Source organism: Clarias gariepinus, chromosome 26 (genome assembly GCF_024256425.1).
Source record: "Clarias gariepinus isolate MV-2021 ecotype Netherlands chromosome 26, CGAR_prim_01v2, whole genome shotgun sequence".
In the NCBI taxonomy this organism is placed as follows: Eukaryota; Metazoa; Chordata; class Actinopteri; order Siluriformes; family Clariidae; genus Clarias; species Clarias gariepinus.
Genome location: NC_071125.1, coordinates 19,589,391 through 19,616,330, shown reverse-complemented (window position 1 = coordinate 19,616,330; position 26,940 = coordinate 19,589,391). Strand labels below are relative to the sequence as shown.

The following is a 26,940-nucleotide window of genomic DNA, read 5'->3' as shown; positions in this document are numbered from 1 at the left end:
GTTTTGGATGCCTACCAAAATTGACCGAATGCTATGGGCAATTCTGAACAAAAACATGATGTATTTATACAAAATCTACTAATATATTAATATCATCCTATTAAAGACTATGTAGAGGAATGTTAGTCCACTGAAAAAAGGTCCTGACCTTACGCAGCTCTCAAAATAACACAGCTCTCCTGTTCCTGTATAGTCCTTATTCAGCAGAGCTGGAGGCATCTATTTAGCCCTAGCCCATCTGTGAAGTGGAGACAGGAAGGAAAAGGTCAGATCCCTGTCGAATGTAAACCTGTTATTCCTTCGCAGCTGGAAATGCAAAGGTAGTGAGATGGAAGGACTGCGGAGAGATGATGAACAGGCGAGCCAGCGGGAACCTAATGAGAGGGAGAGCAGGGAATCGGTTGCAACTTTGCTGAGGGGGGGAAGCCAGCTATGTTCAGCATTCAGCCCAAGACCCCAGTCTCTGCTGAATAGAAATGTGGCCGTGCATGAGATTGGGGTGTTAATAAGATGCACAGTTCCAGTGATCCCTGCACTTCATTTTATTTTTCATTCTCTGTAGTGAATTAAATCCCGTCAGCCTGCTACGGAGGCAAAATGACATTTATAGGCTATGCAAACAATTTGACCTCCTTCCTCATATTCCTCTTTGGTTTAAATACACTTCTATATTTATTTGCATTAACCCATAAGATACCTAGACAAGTTTGCCTTGTCGCTGCACTTCCATCGTCTTCGGTTCCGCCTGCATGTTCTCCCAATGTGCTTAGCAGATTAGACAAATTGACATTTACAAATTTCCCACAGTGTGTGTGTGGGTGAATTTGTGCCAAGCTGTGCCCGGTGATGGATTGGCACTTTGTCCAGAATGTACCCCACCTAGTGCCTCAAGTCAAATGGGAAAAGTTTCAGGCCTCCCTCAACCCTGTACAGAATAAGCAGTATGGAGAATAAGTGAGTGAGTGTTCAAAGCATTGTGTAATTTCTAAAAACCTGATTTCTACAATCTATAAGATTTTTTTTTTTTTTTCCAATCCAAAACCTTTATTATAAATTAAATGAGAGGTTGGGACATTGGGTAGCATGGCGTGTGGAGTGTTGCACATCTGTTCAATATCTGTATGGGTTCCGTCTGACCTCTCCAATATCCTGTGCACATTCCCACCTTACTCTTACTGGTTTAATGTTTCTTTGTTATCTCTTTGTGTTTGTTTTTTTTTTTTTTTTTTTTGAAGTTATTGTACTTGAAAGGTCTGCTGCTCTAAAGCCAAGTCAAGCTTCTTTTTTGCTTCACTGACCTGCCTTCTTTCTCCTCCCGGATACTTTCTTTTACTCCTCTTATCTTATCAGAACATCACTCTCTATGGCAGGTTACAGTAGCTCATCTCCCCCCTGGCAGTCCTTTTATCTCCTCCACCTTTCACTCATCCTCTTCTCTGCTTTTATTCTCACTATGACACTTTTAAGCCTCTCTCTTTAAGTCTGGTCATAAAGTCAACCGGCCCAGCTTATCATGCATCGACTCCATATGTATACACTTATCAGCAAGCCACATGTCTTTATTTTATTTATTTATTTATTTATTTATTTATTTATTTATTCAAAGCCTACCTTAAAGAGCACCTGAATCTATTCTATTCAGAAATAGACTGTGTTTATCCTGTCGAAGCAAGATTGCAAATAATGACTGCGTAAAAAAGAGTCAGATATGAAATCTCATTGAGAACTACATCACATCTTATCACTGAGATATATTATATATATATACACACATTTGTAAGTATATATTTTTATATTCCAACATCTACATAGAGAAATGTGATATCTTTTTTTCAGATATTCAGCTGTTAGTGATATTTTTTAACAATATAGTTTAAAGTTTATACAAATAAACCAAAAAAAAAAAAAAAACAGGTGTCAATGCAAAAATGTCTTATTGCTAAAACAGGTCAAAGGCACCCTGCAAGACTTATTTGCCGGTTTAATAACCATTTAAAGTCAAAATAACATAAATCAAAAAATATATAAAATAATAATAATAATACAAAACAATAATTGAAAAAAATAATGATAACAATAATTATAATAATAGTAAATTATAAGTGAAAACAAATTAATAATAATAATAATAATAATAAAAAAGGTTTCTACTTGAGAAAGAGTAAGGCTGTAAACTATATACAGCCCCTTTACTATAAAATACGTACATTATAAAAGAGATAAATTATTTATCTGCATCAAGCAAGGAAAACCATTTGTTAGTTAGACTGATCAAAACAGAACATTCTATTTTGCTAGGGAGCATGAAGACTGGACTTTGGAAAAGTGTCATGTGATCTGATGAGTGATGGGCGTGTCAGGATAAGCAGGGAAGCGCATGAAGCGATGCACCAATTATGCATAGTGGCCACTGTACAGAATAAGGGGTTTGTTCTGTCACTCAGTTCTAGGCTCAGTTACGTTATGTGAAAATATTATGAAGTCAGCTGATGACCTGAATGTACTGAATGACCAGGGTATCTTTCCATCCTTGATCGCATTGACATATTCCAGGACTTAAATGTGACAGTGTTTCTGTTTCACCCATGAATTTTGCACCACATTGTGTGCTGTAATCAAAGCTTAAATTGGTTAAATGGAGTTTTACAGTGTTTGACTTTAGAAAACACAGGTTTACACGACAAGCCATACAGTAACTTATTACATCAGTTCAGAATCACTGTTATTGTAACTATCATTATTGAAAAGGGTATCTGTGTCTGTTCGCTAACTAATCTGTAATGTCATTAGATAAGAACCTAATGTCTAAGTAAGCACTGTTGCAAAAACAAAGTGTGGACGCAAAATAGGCAAGGCAATAATACGTAATAATCAAATTTAAAGTATTATTTTTACCATCCAAAAAAAAAAAAAAAAAAAAACAGCGGTTCTATACATGCCTGGCTTTATCCTGCCTTGGCATAGACAGCAGAAATCTGTGCCAGCCATGTACGGTATAGTGTAGTATCATGCATTGCCAACCTTATGCATTGCCAGCACGGTACGCAGTATGAACAGTAATGGTGTGTAAACACATCATGAATGGACCTGAGGATGTAACATGCATTGGAACATCTGAAAGAATATTCATTATATAATCTTATATAATCATGGTGTTTTTTAAAGTACATCAGTGAATATAATGTAGTACAGTAAACGCCATTGCACCTCTGTGTTACACTATGTTTGCATTCACACTAATCGTTTTTTTTTTGCACCTTTTAAACTTGAAAAAGAAATGAAGCTGGGGATAACAGTTATCACATTTGTATTAGCAGTTACTTATACTGTAAGTGTTTTGCTTTTGTGGAAAAATTGCACCTTTAATTCGAACCTCAATACAATCCACAAAGCCTGACCAACAAATCCAGACTAAAACTAAGACTTTCTTTTTTTTATTTTATGAAAATGCAGAAAACATATTAAGAGAATATAGAAAACTGTATTTTTTAAACCTTCAGTGTGATCCTTGTTTTCATGGTCTGAGACATGGTCTGTGTGGAGACCAGGAACCTTGAAGACAATGTTTAATGACTAGATCATAGTTGGAGTGTATACGTTTTCTGATCTTGCTCAGTAAAACTAGATTGATCTTTCCGGGTGTGTAGGTGCTGGAGGCTGGTCTCCTCTCGACACCGATCATTACCCGTGGCTGCAGGTGGATCTGGGCAGCAGGAAGCAGGTGACTGCTGTTGCCACTCAGGGTCGATACAGCAGCTCAGACTGGACCACACGCTACAGACTGCTCTACAGTGACACGGGCAGGAACTGGAAACCCTACCATCAGGATGGAAACATCTGGGTAAATACAGCACTCATTTTTCTAGATGATTGGTTTTGGAGAAGATCATGTGATTTACATACACTTAAATAACTATGAAGTTGCAAAATATGGTTTTACCGTATATATATATATATATATATATATATATATATATATATATATATATATATTTTTTCAACACATACTGTATATAATAAAGTATGCTTTACCTTCTTCCTTCTACATGATAATGATTGTAAAAAGAATAATAATAAGAATACTTTTTATTTTCTTGGTAATGGAAAATTAAGAATAAATATGTGTGTATATGTAATTGACCTTCATCATGACCTTCAAGCTACAGTACCTCATGCACAGGTTTTCGGCAATGCTTAGGGGTATTTAATTGATGTGAGCTGGCAACCCTTGCACTATGAAAGTTAACCTCACAGTTAATTATACAATTAACTGACAGTTATTCAGTGACAGGTTAAAGGGGTGAGACTTTAATAAAGAAAAACTAAAAGCAAGAACAAAAACAAAAAAAAGAATGATGCAAACAATGATCAGTGTTGGCGACTTTCTCGCCAAATCTGGTGACTTTCCAAACCCTCTAGCTGCGGGTTGATAACTTGATAAAACAGGACGTTACATACGTATTTTGGACTGGGAATTATAGGATGTGTAGTTCCCAGCACCTGGGATTTTATTCACAATTTTGGAATATTTTTTGACCTTTAACTATTTAATTCTTAAGAATATTTTTCTTAAGAACATACATATAAATTATTTTTAAGATTTAAGTTATTGTTTCAAGTATTAATTAGTGGAAGTACATTACCATGGTTACCATTTTTTGGTGTATGTGTTTAACTGAACATTAATTGTTATATTATTTAACCATTCCATTGTATTATAGTATTTAGTATTTTATATAAGTCTATAGATGGTAAGTATTTTCTCCTAAAGTGTCCATTACAATTGCAGGCATATAGACAGCCAAAAGCTACTTTCCTTACTGTCAGCCACACTGACAATGATGCACTAAATAGGGACGCTCAGGACGCAGCAGTGAACACACCAGTACGAGACAAGGACAGATGTGGGAGAGCTGCATGACGTAAGCAAGGGCTATTTATGCACACGACTAAACAAGGTGATGACTCAGGTGATCAGAACATGTGACGGAGGAGCACTCTGGCAACAAAAATCCAAAGAAGTACAAAGTTCAAACACAAACATAAAACCCCTGAATGCGTCCTTCAGAGATTATCCCTGACAATCTGTGATTCAAATGAGCACTGAACCTTGGGGAGCGATCCATATGGATCACAGTTTAACATCCGATCTGGTACACCACCACAGTTTATACAAATCATGTACCTTCTGCAATCGTCAGCGGATTGGTACATGTTAGATTTTAATTTCTTCTAATTATAAATTGTACTAGATTTGGTGGGAAAAAAAATATGGGAGCAGTTCTTGGCAAGGTTTCCAATGTGATATGTAAATCCAATTGCTAGATTAAAATACAGCCTCGTCAGTGGCTTTAATTAGCGCAGATGGTGTGGAAGTGTGTATTGAAAGCTCAAGACTTTGTCTTTACACACAAAACACTTGAGGTTTACGAAATGTTTCATCTTTGTAACTTTTATCAGACGATATTTTCTTTGACTGTAAATCTGTAACATCATATCTAACTTTTCTTAAGACCAATTTCAGGACGGAGAAGTTTGTGGTTTCTTTGTTAACATGAGAATTGTGCCATATTCATTTCAACCTAAAGGAAAAAGGTTTTTAGCTCTTAGAACTTAGATAATTACAGGAACTAGCTTGTGCTGACATCCCAGAAATTTTATGTAGCAGATAATACTGTACTGGATATATGGCCTGTTGGGGAAAAAGGTTGAAATGTTCAGTTGTTTAAAAATCATTGGCGCGGCTTCACAATGGGCCATGAGCAGCATGGATTGTTGAGTTTTATTCCCCAGATAAAAATACACAGAGAAGAAACAAATACATAAACACTTACCATATGTAGCATCTGTTGCATCTGTCTTGATTTATCTATTTTTAACAGCTATTATTTTTATCCTGCATGTGTTGGCTGGATTAACCTTATAATCAAACTGGAAATCAGATGCAGAAATGTGAAAATGGCTGAATGTAGTGAAGGATCTGTTTCCAAAGGTATCCATACTGTATTCTCGGTTTGCATCTCTATGCATGCACTGTATGATAACACACTAATATCTCATATCGAAGAACTCCCTTTAAGAAGGCTATTGGTGTTATCTCAGTTCACCTCTTTTCAAAAATCCAGGAATCCTTTCCATATAGAGACAGGACATGATAACTGGCTGGAAATTTTATGTTCACCCTTTTCCTTTAAACAGGTCAATGAGCAGCAGATCCAACTTTGACACTTCAGAGACCTGGACAAGCTCTAGTTGCACACTGGTGCAAAAACCTGTCATGAATTTTTCGTTTGATTCGCCCATGGAAGATAAATTAAGAGTTCATAGATGTTATGCAGTTCATAACAGTTCAAAGGAGTCATGCAGTTCAATTTTGGGGGGCGTTTGATATTCAGGGTTTGTCATTTGGGGTTTCTGAATATGCTGCTCAGTTGGCAGGTATGAAATCAGTTCAGGACAGATTTCTCAAGTGTCCAATGCTACAGTAGCTCTAAGGTTTGAAGAAGTGAGTTCTCTATATTCAGAGACTGGCCTAAAGCACTGTCTGATCTTTTTTCTCCCAAGCAAGTATGAAATATCTTTTAAAGTCATCATCTCTACTGCACTGTGTTAAGACATAAGGGTGGTGATGATGAGGAGAGACATTAATATTATGCCTCAGTGCTGTTGAACTCTTGATTCTGATTAGCCAGAAGATCATATTTTACAATTCCTATTTTTTTTATTGTAACATAAGGGCAGAAATATACTTGGCAATGTCGTAAACGCATTTGTTCACATACTTGCCTATATCCAGTAGGGTCGCTGTCTTGTCAGTTTTGCATAAAGTAAAAAACACATGGCAACACTCGGAAGCCTATTTTCCATGTCGACATTCAAGATAGTACTTATCTCCAGCTAAATGTTTGGACATATTGGTCTCTGTGCAGTGATAAAGGTGTGTTATTCAGGTAGGGGTAATTGTGGAACTTCTCCGCAAAACTTTTCACCATTTTTTATGTGCCTGCTGATTATGCTGCCCCTACTGCTTGCCCGTGTACTGTATCTGAATTATGGGAATTATTCATTGTTATAAGTGATTATAAAAAATTCTAATCATTTCTTAAATATGGATTGTTTGGAATCATGAACCGTGTACATATAACTAAATATGTATCATTTACATGAGCTATAGTATAATGCGAGATATAATAGTAGAACAATACAGAGTATAGTACAGTAGGTATTAATAGCTTATAAAACAATAAAGTGTAGTACGAGTATTTGACAATAATAATAATAATAATAATAATAATAATAATAATAGTGATTATCAATATTAGGTAATATTAATACAGGTAGTCCCCAACTTACGAACATTCGAGTTATGAATTTACGCAGATACAGTTCAATGGCAGAAGTGGCTCATGATGTCCACATGATGTCAGTGTGGGGAAAGGAGACAGATTCAGTCAAGTGGACTGGTATGTTTTATGTTGTACAGCATAATTGTGTCAAAGGCGTATAAGACTCACTTTGTTGGAGTTAAGAACAAATCAGACTTACGAACGTGATCCCGGAACAATACGTGTTCGTAAGATGCAGACTACCTGTATTAGATTATTAATAAAAATTGAATGATTTTTTATTAAATTGTACTGTACACTGCCTGGAAAGGAACAAATCATTATATAAAACTTTATGAAGTTTTTTTCTTTTTCAACCACATTTCTTCCATGAAGTTGACAGTTCAACACTTTGACTTTAGGTTTTAATAATGTGTTTGACAATTCTAGTCATTTCAAGTAAAAAAAAAGAAAAATTCTTTACTTAATGCATGCCAATTAGACCAGAGCAAAGCTGCATTTTTTTTGGTCATTATGTATATACTGTAAGTAATAAATAAGCAAAATCCATGCTTAATAAAAGTGAGCTGGTTTTGTTGTTTTGCATTTGAATGCAATTATGATGATGATGATTATGAAATTATGATTTATTTTTGTAAAAATTTTAAATATTTGTTAAATTTGTTATTATTATTATGCATATCCATCTACAGTAATCATACCACAGCTTTGTAAATGACTCCCTTCATCCTATAGCGCATAACATATTTTAATATTTGTAACCATTTTACCATTTCATGCTTCAAAATCATATCACAACACCAAGTACGTTTTTCATATAAAGGACTTCTAGTGATTTTCCAGAAATGCAGCAAAATAAATCTGAAGATATACAAAACTAATCCTAAACGATAAACAAGATCTTCTTTATCTTGTATGATAATTCTTTTAAGATAATAATCGTTGATGAAAGGTGTGAAAGAAGGACGGTTATTAGTACAGAAGCAGGATAATACATGTATTACAGTACCTGCATTCACTGTCAAGTCTTTTTTATCCCTTTATCTCCCTTTCTTTTTTCTTTCCTTTTTTTTTCTTTCTACCTTTGTGTCATATAGAGAGCCTGTCAAAAAGTCTTCAAGTGAATAAAAAGTAGAGGAAGGCGCCAACACTCTGAGTCAGAAGATAATAGTCTCTTGAATACTGCATTTTTTTCCCCTCTCTCACCCACTTGGTTTGATCTGTCTTTTGACTTACCATCAAATAAGCCAATATATGGAAATTGTTTAAAGCTTCCTAGATTGCAATTTTTTTTCTCATTGATTTAAAAGAGTCTGAGATCGTGAATTTGTGAGACACAAACTGTCAGACACAGTTTTCGATTTTATTAATTAACACAGACTATTAATTGACTAAGGTGGCAGTTTAAAAACCTTACACACATTTGGTGGAAATCGCTGCCAAGTCACTTTATTGCTCTAATTGAAGCTTAAAAAGCATTTAAAAGTGTGTTGATCCTTTGCTCATCGGCTGCATCCTCTTTATTCTGATTTCATATCACTCTAAATGGACCTCACTGTGCAGTTGTCCTTCTTCTATTGTGTTTTTCAGTCTTTCCAAACTGTCTGTACGTCCATCCATCCATCCGTCCATCTTTTGATTCAGAAATAAATGTTTTGTGGAATTATCAAAAATTAAAAGCAGCAGGTGAGCTGATTAAATTTTAAATGATGATGACCTTCATGATTAGGAACTTTATGATCTGTGACAATCTACGTGGGTAAGTCAAAAATTTGTATTTGTTTCAATTACAGTAGTTTTTAAAAAAGACAAATACATAATTTTTCAATTTAATTTCCTAGCTTTTCTATACATTTTCTTCATCTGTCAACAAGCTTTTATATTTACTTACTAAAACATGTTTTAGTCTAAGCTACGAGCCATGAACTCTTCAACAATCGTCTCACAGTAACGAGCACTGTTGATTGTTGAACCTTTTTTCCTGATAATGTTCCTATACTGGCCCTTGAGAGTTCCAGAAAACTGTAAGCATCAATTTTCCAGCTGATGGTTGACTTTTAAATATTTTCTCGGTTGGCGATTGAGGATGTTTCCGTTCCATACTTTGCCATTTACTCTCAGGCTCGTAGTGATGAATCCGTGTCTCGACTTCCTCACTGAGTTGTTAGCCTACCTCATATAACAACTGGACAACTGATCTGTGATTTTTAAAACTCAACTGTGTATTTATCATCTTGACAGTAGCTAACTCCGCCTAAACTCTGGTTGATCCATAAATGAGCAAACAGAAACAGAACAAACAGAAACTGGCTGGTTAATAAGCACCAACTGTAGTTACCCAAGTCAAAACAAGCTAGCCAGTATAGCCTTGGCCTAGCTTATTCTAACTAGCATAAATGTATAGCATAAATGTATATGCTAAAGTTACTTTCCATTTACATAAACTCGTTACCCGTATTATACACATTGTCCTGTGTCAACTCCTACATTTTTTGTGGTAAGTTAAACTACAAGGTTTCCAATTAGCTGGTTAGCGAAAGTGATATATAGCAGGCAGCTTGTGGTTTGACACCTGGAATGCTGCTGTCACTCAAGTCTGTCCCTAATGATGCATAACGATATGGTTTTATTAAATTTAAATTAATTAACTACATATAAATTTTACATTTTAATATGGTGTTTTTTGGAGTTTGTCTTACTTTTGATGCCTGCCCCTAGTGTTCATTAGAGGAACTGCATGTTTTGGCACTTTCACTTTAAACTAACTTAAAAAAAAAAAAATGGAAGGTGTCTCTTGGTTTAATTCTCTAAGGCTCTTCCTGATTGCACAGGAAGAGTAATGCAAACAAAAATCAACATATAAATTCAATGACAGTTTGGACAAGTTCTGAGTTCAGAGGTCTTACTGATTGGTAACTTTTGCATGAGCAAATTGCTCTCTAAATAAAATCTACTGATTTGTTGGAGCCCTCAACAAATCTGATCCTTGATCTGATAGATCTTCTAAGCACTCCTATTCTCTTTTAATAAGGAAGCATTTTAACTGAATATTTGAATTAAAGCAGTGTTGCTCCTTAATAGGGCTTATAATTAATGTTCCTTTATTTCCCATGTGGTATGAATGCAGCGAGAACTCCAGCTTGCGGTGACACTCTATTTGGCCTCATGAGAAAATAAGCTGTGGCCACTTTAATTATAATGAAGGAAACCAGCAAAATATGTTACTTTTGATAGTTACAGTTGGCTCACTGCCTAAACCCAGGCTCTATTGTCTCTCTTTGGCCACTTTAATTTAAAAAGGTACTTGATTAAACCAGGCAGCAGAGTCTCTGTGTGGCTTGACTTGTAGCCAACTAATTAACACACTCACTGACGGTTTAAGGTCCAAGGCTCAAGCTGGAATTAACTGCACCAAAATTAATTCATCTTGCCCTTTTGTGTAAAACCTGTTGCCTGGAGGCTGCTGGAAAAAAGGAACACACTTGGGTACTAAGAGATAAAAACAACATTTTGAAGATAGATATGCTAAAAAAAGATGCTTTTCCTTACTGTTTAGAAAAGAATAGCTTTTGTTGTGCGATAATATCAATGACTTTTTGGCTTTTTGTTTGCAGGCATTTACAGGAAACTCCAACACGGAGAGCGTGGTGCGTTACGACCTTCAGCACATTATTGTGGCCCGATTTGTACGCTTCATCCCGCTGGACTGGAGCGAAGAAGGTCGGATTGGCCTGAGGATCGAGATATATGGCTGCTTGTACTGTGAGTTCATTCTCTCTCTCTCTTAAGGAATAGAAGAGCTACTCATCTTGATGTTTTGCATTATTTATGTAAGCTTTTCTATCTGTATCTTAATGTGAGTCTATTTTGTATTAAAAAAAAATTACATTCATAAAGAAATGCTCTTATTATACACAAACGAAGCATGGACTTAAGGCAAAACTCCCTGAGGTCACGACTCGAAATATGTGAAAATGGTGCTGTGTTAATGGCTCATAGTTACAAACTCATAGTTTTTGAGTCTTTTTTTAGCCCTTCGAGTTGGAGCTCGGCCACAGCTCTCTAAGGAAACAAACCCAGAGGAAATAGCACTATAAACAATTTCTTCCTTTAATCATGGCAAATTTGTGGTTCCTGGCAAATAAAATGGATGAGCCCCAAGCATTGCTGTGAAATCAAAGGGAATATCATAAATACAGCATTATGTGCTTCAATAAAATATGTTTATAAAAGCATATCCCTGATGCTAATGCCACTATTATGGGTGCATGATACAGAATGGGGAAGGATGGTAGGGAATACCATGGCATGCAATCTTACTATTAATAGGCATTATGCCAATTAAATGGCATAATTTACTAAGCCACGCTTAACTTAACAATTATTTTATATCAGATTGAGACCCCATTGCCGGGATAGGTGAAAAAATAAACCTTGATATGATGGTAAACAACAGATGGTCTAATCCTGGATATAATGCATATTTCTGTAGTCCGGACATTGAGCTTTTGGCTTTTTTAAAAACATTGACTTTGTGACTGGGCATGCATCATCTAGGCTGCAATGACAGATGCACAAGCCCTAGGCTTGAGATCAATGCCTTTAGTGTTAAGGCTAATCACTTCATTAGTACTAGAGACTGAGAACCTCTTGTCTGTCAATTCATGCTGCATACAGGTCAGATAGAAAAGAGATGACAGTATGGTTTACTAAATATATGAGAAGCTGTATCTCCAAAAGTAAAAGGTATATTTGATCTTGAGGAAGAGATGCAGGTAAAGCAGTGGTACTATAGGCAGGACTGCAGACTGATGGGGAACAGGGTGAGGTAATGGGCTTGCAAACACCATAGTGATGGCTGGCTTACAGTACATCCCATTGATCGCATGATTTTGGGAAAAATAGGATGTCAAGCACATAATACTGTTGGTCTAGCCCCTATTTTTCTTTCAAGGTATGCCTTTAGGTGTTCTCCCACTAAAAACAGAAGTATTAATAACTGATGCCTACTAGCAGAGCTGGGGTGCGTAAAAATCTGAAAATGAGAAGAAAAAATTACCTGGCATTAGAATATAAAAACGAATGGGCAAAATAGGCAGGTCAACTATTACTCAAGTAGAAGTAGAAGTCTCCTATTTACAATTCTACTTGAATAAAAGTACTAATAAATCTCTTTTAGTACCTAAAAGCACATAACTAATCTCTCTCTCTCTCTCTCTTTCTCTCTAACACCTATAAGTATGTCACAAAGGATACACATTTACAGTTAATGATTGCTCCAAATACTATACATCACATGTCGTACATAAAAGTAAGAAGTAAAAAGTCTATATATTCTCCGTACAATGTAGTGGAGTAAAAGTCAGAAGCAATGTCATTGTGGCCACACAAGCTCTGGAAGGAGGTAGATACACATATGTCCAAGTCTATATCCAGAGATTGGCAAATACAGAAAAAAGGCAGTTAATTAACTTGGAAGACTAACGGAAGAGCGGAAATTGATCTGTTTGTGGACAAACAAGTCACTGCCCAGGCTTTACGCCAAAATCCGTTGGTGCACAATTGGCCAAATCTATGGAAATTCACCCAGAGTTGCTGATCTCCCAATTTTGGGTAGACACACAGTGGTTCCTTCTGTTGTTGACATTACTAATTGGCATTCTGTTCCCAGTAGCCGTCAGAACAGGCGTACTAACAAATAAACGAATGGGTTATCGGGGCACAGCAAACCATATGAATTAAAAGGGTGGAAGTACTATGGAATTAGATCTGTGGCAAAAATGATTGAACAAAAATAAAAGAAATTTGGAAGTCAGTAATTGTTATTCAACAAAACCTATTTTGTTTTATCAGTTTTCTAGTTGTGCTGCTTTTTTCCCTTAACATAAAAAATAATACTGTGTAGGTGGGAGCTACAGAACTGTATAACATTAATACCTGTTAATATATATTATATTCATCGAAAGGAAATTCATCTACAGATACTTAGAATCTCGAAAAATGCTTAAAAGAAAAAGTGTGCGACAATATACTGTACTGTAGGCCAACATGAACTTCAAATCTAATTGTATTTGAGTAATTAAGTACCGCTGGAATCATTGCAAGGGTCCAAGGATGAAACAGGCAGATTCTTTTTGTCATAAAAATTGTAATAAATTTAGAAGACATGTCTTAACTTCTTTTTAATTATTATTATTATAATTTTAAAAATGGGGGTGGGGGGGGGGGATTTCCCCCCAATTTTCGAATTTTCAAATTTCTCCTTAATTTAGTCATATCCAATTCCTTCCCGTCACTAGGGGGCTTCCACATTAAGGCTACTACTGCCACTCCGTCGAGGAGGGCTAAGGACTATCACTGTTTGAAGGCTCACACACTGTTGGGGGCGGCGTAACACACTCGGAGGGCAGTGCTATCCGGTTATTCCGCGCGCGTGAGCTCACAGATGCTCCCGATTGACTGTAAAGCCGTGATTGATGTGGAAGCACTAGGTACCTCACGTCCCTTCCCTCTGAGAGAGTTCAGCCTATCAGCTCTCTCTAGACCTCCGGCTGCGAGAGATTACAGCATCACCCGGGAATCGAGCTTGCGATCTCCAGATGAAAGGGCGCGCACTTTACCACTAGAAGACATGTCTTAACTTAACTTCCACAATAAGGAAAAAAAAATTTTGCAGTGTTGACAAGCCTTTCTTTTTGTGTCTTCTAAAAATGCATGTGGCAGCATTGTCTGTGCAATAGGGACTGGTTGATGGATTGCTGCTATAAGCTGACAAACCAAACAATCAACAGGATGTCTGTGACCCTCACGCAAAAGCAGTGATCTCCCAGTAGAATTCAAAATTGTCGCTAAGCAGTTTGTGCCACTTTCTGTAGATATGAAATGTCTTTCTTTTCTACTGACCAGACAAGTAATCAGATATTTTCTCATTCCACATACTGTATCTCTCACCTCGGTTTTCTCAGGGGCCGACGTGATTAACTTCGACGGCCAGGGCGTGATCTCGTACCGCTTCAAAATGAAGAAGATGAAGATCCTGAAGGATGTGATAGCGCTGAAGTTTAAGACGGGGGAGAGCGATGGGGTGATCCTGCATAGCGAAGGTCAGCAGGGTGATTACATCACGCTGGAGCTGAGACGAGGAAGACTGCTGCTCCAGATAAACCTGGGTACCCGTCATCAAAGAGATGATCGTTTATACTTGATATGTCAGGAACAGGAACAAAGTAGGATTATGTACTGTGGGTTGTACAGTAGTAATGTTAGATATATGGCTGGTTTATTGTAGGCATATGTTCTTTTTGTTTTATACAAACTTTGTGACATTTAAACACATAAGTTAGTGTATTTGGCATTTGCTCAGTGTTCAAATTCCTGTTAATGTCATTCAGCATGCCATATGTGCTCATGGGATATTTTTGGAATATGAAATCATTTCAAATGCAGAACATGGTATTTTTATGAAACAGGCAGCAACCAGTACGGCTCCATCCTGGGCCACACGTCGGTGAGCAGCGGCAGCTTGCTGGATGATCATCACTGGCACTCGGTGGTGATCGAGCGCCACAGGAGAAACGTCAACTTCACTCTCGATCAGCACACACAGCACTTTCGCACCAATGGAGAATTCGACCATCTTGATCTCGACTATGAGGTAATGGTTAATAAATACCACTATAGTTACATTACATTACATTTACATTACCAGTTGATGCAGGATTGAATAGGAACCAGTGTACTTTAATTATTCAGAGGTTTGTTGTTTTAAAGCACAATGCATACTGTCAAAACAACTAGGACCTTTTTATGCAATTGTTCTTTCATTTGCAAGATAGAAATCTTAATGCATCTGGCATTTACATCCTCCTACACCTCCAGTTTTAGTGTTTCAGTGTTCAGATCCTCGTGCCTAAGTGAAATCTGCAATGCAATGTGTTCTGCAATACATAATGCATGTTTACAGTGTGTACTGTTTAGTGGAACATACATAAAAGAGATATTTTAGTTATAAATTACGCAAGTGATCATTATACAAGGAGCGTTCAAGTCAAACCAAGACTTCTGATTGTGTAGGTTATCAAAACACAGTAGAGTAAAAAACCCATAATTTTTTTTATACAATCCTCTGCTACATTCATTCAAATTCAAATTTTATTCATCACAAACACAGTCATACACAGTATAATATGAAATGAACTGCTTATGCAACTGCTGATGATCCAAAGATTGCAAAAAGAAAGTTTCAGTACGAAATAAGACAATTTACTAATTAGAAATCCAGGAAAAATGTGGAAAGGGCTTCTAATTTGACATTATGTACAAGCAATAAAAATAATGCAAAAAAAATATTGGAATAAAAATAGAAATATAAAAAAATATATAATAAAATATTAAAATATAAAATGAAATATAGAAGAGTAATGAAATATATAATATATAGAAAATGTAATGTAGTGTGGTATAGAACCGTGTCCAGTACGGGCAAAATAAAGTTCACAGCACTCTGGTGTGCAAAATGTGCAAATGTGCAAATGTGCCATGTGTAATGTGTGAATGTGTGTAATGTGTGTACTTACACACTTATCCCAGCGTTTAATAGTGCTTGGATACAATTAAGGCCTTGTTCACACGGGCGTTAAATTTTTGGATAAACGAACGTGCTCTGAACTTCCTAGACGTTTATGTTGCGTTTTGTAGTGGCGATTGATTGACTTCTACACCGGCGTTTGTTTGTCTCTGTCTAACGTCAGCCTGCAGCCCAAATTGTAGTTTGTGTGTTAACCTGTGGGGGGAGTGTGTCGGGAACTGGATATGAAAGCCCGCCGCTACCGGGTTCACTCTCTGACTGCACAACGTTGGATTAAAGGAAGTTTTTTTGTGGTTTATGAAGAAAAGCGAAAAATTTCTGCGTATGTTTTTTAACAATTTATTTAATTTCATTTTGCCTTTTTCTGCATTTCCCTATGTATAGCATGTAGGATCATGGGATATATCCGGTCCTGCAAAGAGTAAAATGAACGTGAAGAAAACGCACTAGAAGCGGTTTCCCTGCATTTGTTGGGAATTGAACGCCAAGAAAAAGCTGCATGCAACGTTTTTTTGATGCCATATAAACGCGTAGCCGGACAAACGCACGTCACCAAAGCCTGTGTGAACATTAGACACTATGAACGCAAGAAAAACGCTCAATTTTAACGCCCGTGTAAGTAAGGCCTAAGGAAGAAAGATTTCTCAGTATGAAACGCTGGCCTCCCAGGAACTCCTTTAAGGGACCAAACTTATGGACTGTGGTCAGGACTGTGCAGTGGGTGTGGCAATAATTCTCAGCCGAGTTCCTGTAACGTCCAAGTGGTGTTGAAGATAGTGTGTACACTTCCTACAATGAGATGCATCCTGTTTCACTTACTCACCACCAGCAATACCTTTTTATTCTGTATCCACGTGGTGGGCCTGGAACCTATAACGGGAGGCTTAGAGCATGAGGTGGGGTACAACTTGGATGGGTGTCAATCCATCACAGGATTGCTCCTATGATCATCACTCATACGTTCATTCACACATTACGGGCAACTTGGGAACGCCAATTAGGCTAATCTGCATGTCTTTGGACTGTGGAAGGAAACAGAAGTACCCAAAGGAAACCCACCAAGCACGGGGAGAACATGCAAACTCCATGTGCACAGACTCAAGGCGGGAATAGAACCCAGACCCTGAAGGTGCAAGGTGACAATGCTATCCACAAAGCAAGATGTCCTTAAATTTTCAAGGATCAGGCGCTGAATGTTTACTTGAACGATGGCATTGGCCTCTGAGCCACCATTCAAATGTTTTACTGTGGTGCGGCTAAGTGTCTCATCACCTTACTGTGGTTGAAATCTTGAGTAAAGCTGATTAAAGCTCTCTGATGCTTTTAGGATCCATGAATAACAATGGATGGATGATGAATCCAAAATCTGATGCTTTTGAACTAATGTAGTCCAGTTTAAAGCGACCAGTTAAAGGGTCTAAGTAATGAAATAAAAAAATGAATCAACCCTTAAATGTGTACCTGGTGGACTAGTGGTACCGGAAACAGCTTCCAAGGCAAATTATGTAGAATTGGCATTATGGTGGGACCAATAAAAGGATTAATATTTATGTGAGGTGATGTTTATTTAGGGTTTTTAAAACGAGTCTCCAGTGTTGGTGTCATCCATTGGAAATTCTTCAAAATGGTTGTTTTTTACTGGTTTTGTGCGTGTTTTGTCTTTTAAAATTAACAAGGGAGTAAATAACTTATCTTGTGGATTTTCCAAAACATTAAATATCCTTGTAGATTAATATAAAGTACAGTTTGTTGCCCTATATTGTGGTTATAAGTAAAACCAATGTAATATAATGGGGGTATATATATATAAATTTTTTTTTTTTTTTTTTTTTTTTTGCTATAACAGTACACGGTATCATTTTTCATTTTCCGGTTCATATAGCAAAGATCATTTTTAATTATTTTTAATGTCATCATTAAATGTGTTTTAAGCACTTAAGTCTCCTATGTACTGTATGACACATTATTAATATCATTACACCTAAATCAAGCATTTATAATGTCTGTTTCTTGATAACATAATTTCTGCAAAATGAATAATCTCCACATGTGAGGCTGTGAACTAAGTGATATTACTCTTTCTCACACACACACACGCGCGCACACACATGGTTAAAAATGTCAGTGTTATTCACACGTCTTCTAGTAAGTCTTATTTGCACTTCGCAGTTGAGTTTTGGAGGGATGCCGTACTCGGGCAAACTCGTCTCAGGAGGCAGGAGGAATTTCAAAGGCTGCATGGAGAGCATCAACTATAATGGAGAAAACATCACCGACCTGGCCAGGAGAAAAAAAGTGGACACGTCCAGCTTTGTGAGAGATTTTCTTCTTTGATTTTCCTGCAGTATTTTTTCATCCCATAATATGACAGTATGCTTACAGTATATATCATATACCATTGATATTTATAATAATAAGTATAATCTTAATATGAAGAAACCCTTTAACATGTACACAAGTACAATGTTTTAAAAAATAATAATTAATTAAAGAAAGTCATTTATTTTTGTCCCATATTTTCTTTAACAGGTTAACACAAGTCTCAGAGCTCCCCCAAACCATGTACAGCTTAAATATCCCTCAGATAATGCCTTAGTATGTATAGCATACATATTGTGTGCAATATAAAGTAATATATTCTTTTTTTAGCACAAAATAGGCAATATGATGAACTGAATTTAACTTACCCAAACTGAGCATTGGCAAAGAAATAGCAAAAATATACATGATCACATGTTTTTATGATTGTTTTGGGTTGCTTCTATAAAAAAAAAAAATTATAATAATATGCTTCCACTTTTTTGCAACTTCATTCACATATTTCGGTAGTGGTAAAAGTTACTCTTTATACTGAAGAAGGAGTGATGACTTTTGTTCTACCTGACATACTGTATCTAAAAACCCAAATACCCAGTTTAAAGACTGAAGCTTTCCTGCTAACATACACCAGCAAGGTTTCTATATAAGTGCATATATTTTTCCATCATTAACCTATGTTGCCAGAATGTATCTGTTTTAGGGTTAAAAATTGCACCTAAAACTCTTCGCCTTACCTAGGACTGATTACTGCCAGACCTTTTGAATCAAGAAATCACATCACTAGAAGCTGTCTGACAAAGTAAACAATGCTTAAAAATCTAAAAAAATACAAAACAAAACACACATCATGTTCCGATTTAAAACAAATTCAAGAACAGATGAGAGGACAGCATTTTTCCCTTAATAAATAAAATAATATTTAACATTTAAAAGCTGCATTTTGTACCTACTCAGGTTATCGCTCTCGCTCTCTCTCTCTCTCTCTATATATATATATATATATATATATATATAAATATTATTTGTTTGTACAGTAAATGCACAGTGGAGACCCAACTACAGTATATCTCGAAGAATGACTAAAAAGTGAATTATGGGTAGGCGCATAATGGGTACCCTTTAACAACATTTTTTATTTCAAATGCTGAGCTTTAGGAATTCACAGCACGGTATATGCATAATGAACTCATATAATGCAGCCATTTCATAAGATATATTTAACCACGGCTCTTTCAAACGGTTTAACCTTTGTATTCGAGTCATTTTTAAATATGCAATACAAACACTGAGTTTGCACAACAGAGATATTTTACCAAATATGACTCTTATTTAAACCGCCTACTCACTTTTTTTTTTCCTCCCTCAAACTCGCTTTTCTTATTATTATGTATTCAGCCCGCAGCAACACAAATCGCGGATCTAATTTAATCTATGCACTATACAGGAGGGAACTTCAGTTTGATGTTCTGGTTTAATGCTATACTGAACACACTGAGTACGCTGCTTTAAGCGGCTCCTTTATTCTCATCAAGGTACCTTGCCAAATAAGTTTTACGATTGAAAATGGTAATTATTATCTTCTCATTTTCTGCTCCACTTCCAGCGTAATTTGACATTCTCCTGTGTGGCATCTCACACCTTCCCGGTTTCCTTCAACGGCACAAGTTTCCTGCAGCTGCCTGGGAGAAGGGAGCACAACATGGTGTCTGTGAGTTTCCAGTTTCGGACGTGGAATGCGAACGGCCTCCTCCTGTTCAGCGCGCTGGCTGACGGCATGCTCGAGCTCACGCTAAAAGACGGCAGAGTCACGGCACACGTCAGCATCACGCAGCAGAAGAACTTGGGCGTAGACATGGTGTCAGGTACAGACTGATGTTCGGGACAGCAGAGTGCCATTCATGTGCGCATGAAGCAAAGTTTTGTCAGGAATATCATTATATAAAATACTTTTGATTTGTTTGACTGCGTCACTTCGTACTTCCATGCATTAAATGTTAACGCATTAAAAATACAGAAAGCCCTAAGGAAGCTCATTTCATTCGTGTTCATGTTTCCTCTGGCTGTATTTTCTCATCTTACATCTTCTTCCTCTGATGTGTAAATTCCCTTTTGTGGGTGTGTATTTCTCAAATGCTTAATATTTGTAATTATTAATTCCAATGGGATGGCTTATATAACCATCTCAGCTTCTTTTTATTTTTAATCTATTAAAAAAAACAGCTGGTTTGGCTGAAAGGGAAATCAAAGGTCTATATTAATGCAGTTATTTATTTTTGTACAACCTTGGAGGCATGATGGCTTGCACTGTAGTTAGCATTGTCGCCTTAAATCTCCAGGTTCTGGGTTCAATTTCTGCCTTGGGGTCTGTGTGCATGGAGTTCGCATGTTCTCCCCGTGCTTGGTGGGTTTCCTCTGGGTACTCGGGTTTCCTCCTACACTCCACACAAGCGGCCTGCAGATTAGGCTGATTTCCGTTCCCAAATTGCCTGTAGTGTGTGAATGAGTTTTTGTATGTGTGTGCCCTGCGATGTCACTAAGATCGCAGAGATTATACCTGAAATCTGGTCATGCAAAATATTAATAATGAAACCTGACAGCTTGATGAATCACATGACTAGGAGCAATATTATAAGGATGAAAAATCTAATATAAGGTGGTACAGTTCATAGGTTTAGTTTGGTTTTGTGTATATTTGGCTATGTTTATTCTTTGTGTTGCCGGTCTGCTTGTGGTGCATCCAAGGTCGGGGAAGTTTCCTGGGAAGCAATGGAGCGAAACATATATTAGTTTACCCAGGGCTCCATCACATATTGATTCACTGGTATAACTGAAACCATTTCCCCCTTTAATAAATGGAGCCCTAAGGCCTTTGGCTAGACTTTGTTCATTGGTGGTTAATATTTGGTTCTTCTGAAAATTTGAGAGGCTTCACAGCTCGAGTAATTTCCTAAACCTATAGAGAATCACTATATAGCATCATTATCAGGGCAAAAAAAAAAAAAAGCGAAAATCTTGGTAGTGTAGGCTGAAGCAATGATCTTTACTGTAAAGCTTTCAGTTTTGATACCCAGGTTTCTGCAGAAATTTAAATATGTACACTAGCGTCCTTATTCTTTGCTGCTGAAGTGGCGTTTAAAACCAAGAAAAAAAATGGTACAGTTGGTTTAGGTTATACTTTCTTTCTGTTTTTTATGTGTTCAAGGTCGGTGATATTTCAGGGAAGCGGTATAGACTGATACATATTAGTTTACCCACTGCTCTATAACGTATTGATTTCCGCACTTTATTAAACGAAACCCTCCAGCATTTGACTTCATGCTTTGCTGTTTGATGCTTATTAATCTGCAGGAAATTGAATATTCATTCATCCATTTATCTTCTATACTGCTTATCCTGACCAGGGTTGCAGGCAGCCTGGAGCACAAGGCAGGGTACACCCTGGACATGGTTCCAGTATATTGCAGGACACATATGCACACACTCACGCATTTACACACTACAGCAATTTTGGGAATACCATTTGCGCATAATCTGCATGGAGGAAACCTAATAAGCATGGGGAGAACAGGAAAACTCTATGGACACAGACCAGAGATGGGAATTGAACCCTCGGCCCTGGAGGCAAGAGGCCACAATAGGCAAGAATACAGTATGTACTGAGTAAAAGGATGAACCCCCTTGTGTTTTTTATGTTGCCGATGCGACACAAAATGACAATTTAAATGCCTCATTTAATTACCAACCACAAGTACTGTAAGACATCATGTGCCATGTATTATAGTTCTCCCTGTACACAAAACAGGTGATTTCACTACTTTCTTTGAGACTATCCGACTAAAGAGTTGTGTTAATTAAAACCAGCTGGTTCAGTCAATTGATGGAAGAAATACTTTGCATGATTTTTCTTTATGAAGCCATTTTGACACATAATTGCCTAAAACGAACTTCAGGAAGGAATCTCTGTAGATGAATTTTCAGGAAGCTTTCACACAGGCATGGATTGAGTGAGTGATAGTATTTTGTACTGCAGACGACTTTTTGACCAGCCGGATTCGTAATCAAGTAATCTTTATGTTATTATTTAAAAAGGCAAAAAAAAAAAAAAAAAAAACTAAGACCTTGATTAAAACATTGAATTTCCCGTTTGGCTCGGTACATTTGGCGCCCACTGTAATCTTCATCGACATCTTACATGATATTTGATATGTTTTTAAATCCTGAAGTCTCACAACACAATAACGTATACGGCGTTACTTTGCTAACTGACTGACTTCTCTCCACTTTTACACCTTTGCTAGCTCAGTGCCAGTTACATTAACAGTTTGCCAGGCTGGGTGTTAACAAGCTTGCACATCTTTTTCCCCATTTCATTGCTTTTCACTCAAAGTCTCTGGTGTTTCAAAACATTAGCGCCTTAAATTCTCCTCATTTCGCTTGATACAGTTCTGAAAGTAGATACCACCAGGGAATAACAATATCTCCACAACTTGGAAAATGTTTGAGATTTACATACACTCACTCACTCACTTATCATTTATACCGCTTAATCCTGTATACAAGGTGGCATGGGGCCTGAAGCCTATCCCAGGAGACTTGGGGCATAAGGCGGGGTACACCCTGGATGAAGTGCCAATCTGTCGCTGGACGCACACACACTACGGGCAATTTAGGAACGCCAGTTTGGACTGTGGGAGGAAACCCGCCAAGCATGTGGAGAACATGCAAACTCCAAGCACACAGACCCGAGGCAGGAACTGAAGAACCACCCTAGAGGTGCAAGAAAAGATACCCAGTCACCAATTTGCTTGGTTTAAAAATACTGTAATACTCAAGACTTGTTAGTGTGCCATCCGGGTCACGGCACCAGGTTGTTTGAAATTCAGTGAGGGTAATAAGGAGGCAGGAGACAGGATTGCTCTTCAGATTCTGTCTGTTTGCTTTATTCATGTATTATTATATTTATATATATATATATATATATTTACATTTTCAATTCCAGTAAATCAGCAGCTGCCAAGAATATTTGTGCAACATTTTTCCAATGCCGAGGCTCGCTGTAGGAAATTACTCCGTGTATTCCACTTCCTGCCTTTGTGGTATGTGCCTTCGGTTGCATCATTACCCAGGGGTCCAGAGGTTCCTTTGTGTTCTTTTTACACAAGGGAACACTGCGCATCATAGTTGCATTTCTATTCAGTGTGCAAAAGGAAATGGAATCACAAATTGAATTGTTTTCTTATTGGGTTTGTGGCCCTAGTAGTGCCTTTAATGGTGGTTTTATAGTGGCTCGTCTACATGCTTCCGCAGTAGAGAAGATTACACAGGAATCATTTCTATTCAGCAGGATATATGTGTATTAAAAAAAAATGGTGGGCGGGGGGGCTTTGGGGAGGGGGGTGGTGGTTTCCAACTCCAAGTGTTCTTTCTGAATGAAGATGCCTAATTCACTTCCTTGAGTCACAGAGAAAGAAATACAAGCAGGGAATTTACTTTCGCAAAGCCTTGAAAGTCAGAGGCCATTTGGTTTGACAAATGTGTGTGTTCGTGATGGGCTTCGACAGCAGCACTGTATTTTTTTTTCTTCTAATAGGAGTTTCTTAACATACCAGTATTCATAAAGCTGTATTACAAGAAGTCTAAATAAAATCCTTTATTTAAGTAAGAGCACTAATAAATTCTTAGTCCTGATCAGTCATAACATTACAGTCACCACCATACAGTAATATTGTCTAGTTGTGCTGCCAAAACAGCCCCGACCTGCGGAGGCAGGCATTCTGAAAGACCTCTGGAGGTGTGCTGTGGTATCTAGCGAACAGATCCTTTAAGATCCTTCTTACATGGCAGTCTGAGTCTGTTGGAAGCTACTGGAACATTTTGCTACTACTTTACTTTAAATATACACTTACTCTAGTACAGTTAGACACATTAATAGAAAGAACTGTATGCTTGATTACTTGTGCAATTATTCAGCGAGACAATTATATGGTGCCATACTGTATCATAAATAAACATGTATATGGCTGCATGTCAAAGGCTTTAATTAACAGTCTTACCAAACAGTATAAATAGGGATAAAAAATGTGAACTTACCAATCTTGGTATGGTTAATGGCTTCACAAGGGCTGGTTTGAATTGCGTTGATCTCTAGGAATTTTTATACACAACAGTCCCTTCTGGTTTACACATTCATTCATTGATCTTCTAAACCAATTTAGCCTCAATACTGGGTTGCAGGAAACTTTCGCACGAGGTGGGGCACAGCCTGGAAAGGGTCATCCCCAATTTGGGAATGCCAGTTACCCTAATCTGCATGTCTTTGGACTATGGGAGCAAAGATGAGTACCCAGAGGAAACCCACTAAGCACAATAAAAATGCGCACTCCATGCATACAGAACTGAGGCGGAAATCAAACCCTCTACCCTGTGGGTGGGAAGGCCTCAGTGCTAACCACTACACCACCGTGCCACAAATGAAACATCATCAGTTCTGCAGGTGGTAAAACCTTATTACTCTGAGAGTTCAGAGGAGTAAAGGCAGACTGTTTTAAGCTTGAGGGTAGGCTAGGTTAGGTCAAACAATCATGGTGAGCAAACAAGCATTCCTGAAGACAACGAACCTTGAAGCAGATGGGCTACAACAGCAGAAAAATACATTTGGATTCACTTCTGTCAGATAAGAACAGGAACCTGAAGTGGGTACAGGCTGATCCAGACCAGACAGGTACAGATACTGTAAGAAGACCTGCTTGCTAAGCATGTTTCCCACCAACCATTACCTTTACAGATTTGATCATGTGGATAATAGTGATCATCTCAGTGAAGACTTGCTTTTCATTTTTCAAATTATTTGAAATCTGGCAGTAATTTTGGTATTTCACACGTAGATTGGATTGTCCCACAATACAAACCAACTTTGAATGTCATCTTAAGAAAAGCTTACTTGCAAGCAAAGAGTATTACTTATCAGCCATAACATTAACACATTAACATGGATTATCAATTATACACTTTACCAATAAATTATTGATCAACAATTATCTATGCCTGTGGGGACAAAGGACCCATTCCGATCTATGATTTAAATAATCCAGTGCTTGCTAAAAAAGTAAATGCTGGCCATGATAGAAAGACATCAGAACCAGCAGTGGATGGCAACCCATCATGCACATGGCCTGGCAGGCAAAGAGCCCAAGGCCCTTGACACAGCCTCCAAATTCCCCAATATCTCAATCCGTTTGGGCACCCATGGGATTCACTGGACAAACCCAAAGTCCAATCCATGGAGGTCCCAACCCACAACCTACAGTAGTGACCTAAGGGATCTGCTGCCAATGTTTTGGTTCCAGACACCACAGCACACCCCAGAGATCTCATGGAGTCATGCTGCACAGATGGCACAAGATAAACCTGCACAATACTGGGCTAAACGATGCAAGTGTTTTAATATTATGTTTAATATTAATATTAATATTAATTTTATAAGTAAGTTTGTTTTCCTCTTCTTAATTAACTTGAGACCCTAATATTCCACTGATAATTGGAATAATAGCCCAATCTGAATTAAAATTCATCATGTAAACACCTCAATCGAATCAGTCTGACAAAATATTAAAATATTGTTTCCATATCCCTTTAGTGAACTCTGTGAGAACAGTTTTCTCTCCCAATGTTCTTAACTTGCATCCACTGGGTCTCTGGCTGTATACGCAGCACTGATTGACTCTCTATTTTACATGAAGTAAATAATCTAACCAATCACAGATGTGACGGAATTCTTGTATCCAGTCATAACACAAAAGGCGGGATTTATTAAAAAAACATAGGAAGCTTGACCTAACCTCGAAGTTGGAAAACATATTTCTTCTTTTCTATTTGCGGTAGAATAAACATGAGCAAAATTTTAAATGCATGATGTTTTCCATAGACTACATTCCACTATTTTGTTGTTTTGTCTTTGTATGTTTTTTCCAATCCATGGATGAATGGATTACATGACAAAGTGAAGTTTGGCTCTAAATTTCCCCCCATTCTTCATTTTACTGAATGTAATTACAGTGAGGAGTGCAATATTGCTGTGTTTATTTCTTTATTTCTTAATTTTTTTTTATAAGTGCATGGTTGCTAAATCTAGCGCGCATACCCAATTTCAGAAGCAGATCACATTGCAATCTCATAACCTTTACGCTGTTTGCTTTAAGTGTTTGTATTATCATTAATTTCCTGTTACATGAGCTCACAGTGTCGACTCCCAGGGTCTTTTTCTTTTTTTACCTATGTTAGAGTGAGAGAGAGACTAGACTCCAAAGATTATGTCCAGCTAAATGGGACATGAACCTTACAGAGTTAGAGTAAGACAGATGAATGGACGGAGAAAGTAAATGCTGTGTATCACTTCCAACATCAAAACACATTTCTCAACTATAATAGTGTGCCAGATGTTGTGAAGTAGACTGTGTCCTAGACAGACAGAGAGATTTGGGGGGGGGGGGGGGGTCATTGGATGTTGGATACCGAAGGCAATTACTCAATCTTTTGTTAGGTGCTGGTGGCAAAATGGTGACCAGGGAGCTTTGGTTTTTGTTTGAGTTTTTTAATAATTCTTTGAAGATTTATAATAATAATAATAAAAATAAAGATGTCCCATGCTGGTTATTATTATGTTCTGGTGGCTCAGGTGTAAATAACACT

At 37.3% G+C, this 26,940-nt stretch overlaps 1 protein-coding gene across 1 annotated transcript in view; it reads left to right on the top strand.

Moving 5' to 3' along the window:
• The window catches only part of LOC128514207 (contactin-associated protein-like 2), a 159,581-nt gene that overhangs the window by 55,833 nt on the left and 76,808 nt on the right, over nt 1-26,940 (top strand). The window contains exons 3-8 of the mRNA XM_053487948.1: nt 3,648-3,841; nt 10,961-11,108; nt 14,312-14,515; nt 14,816-15,000; nt 18,103-18,246; nt 19,856-20,114. Of these exons, the coding sequence (XP_053343923.1) occupies nt 3,648-3,841; nt 10,961-11,108; nt 14,312-14,515; nt 14,816-15,000; nt 18,103-18,246; nt 19,856-20,114 (1,134 nt within the window). The remainder of the gene's footprint in view (nt 1-3,647; nt 3,842-10,960; nt 11,109-14,311; nt 14,516-14,815; nt 15,001-18,102; nt 18,247-19,855; nt 20,115-26,940) is intronic.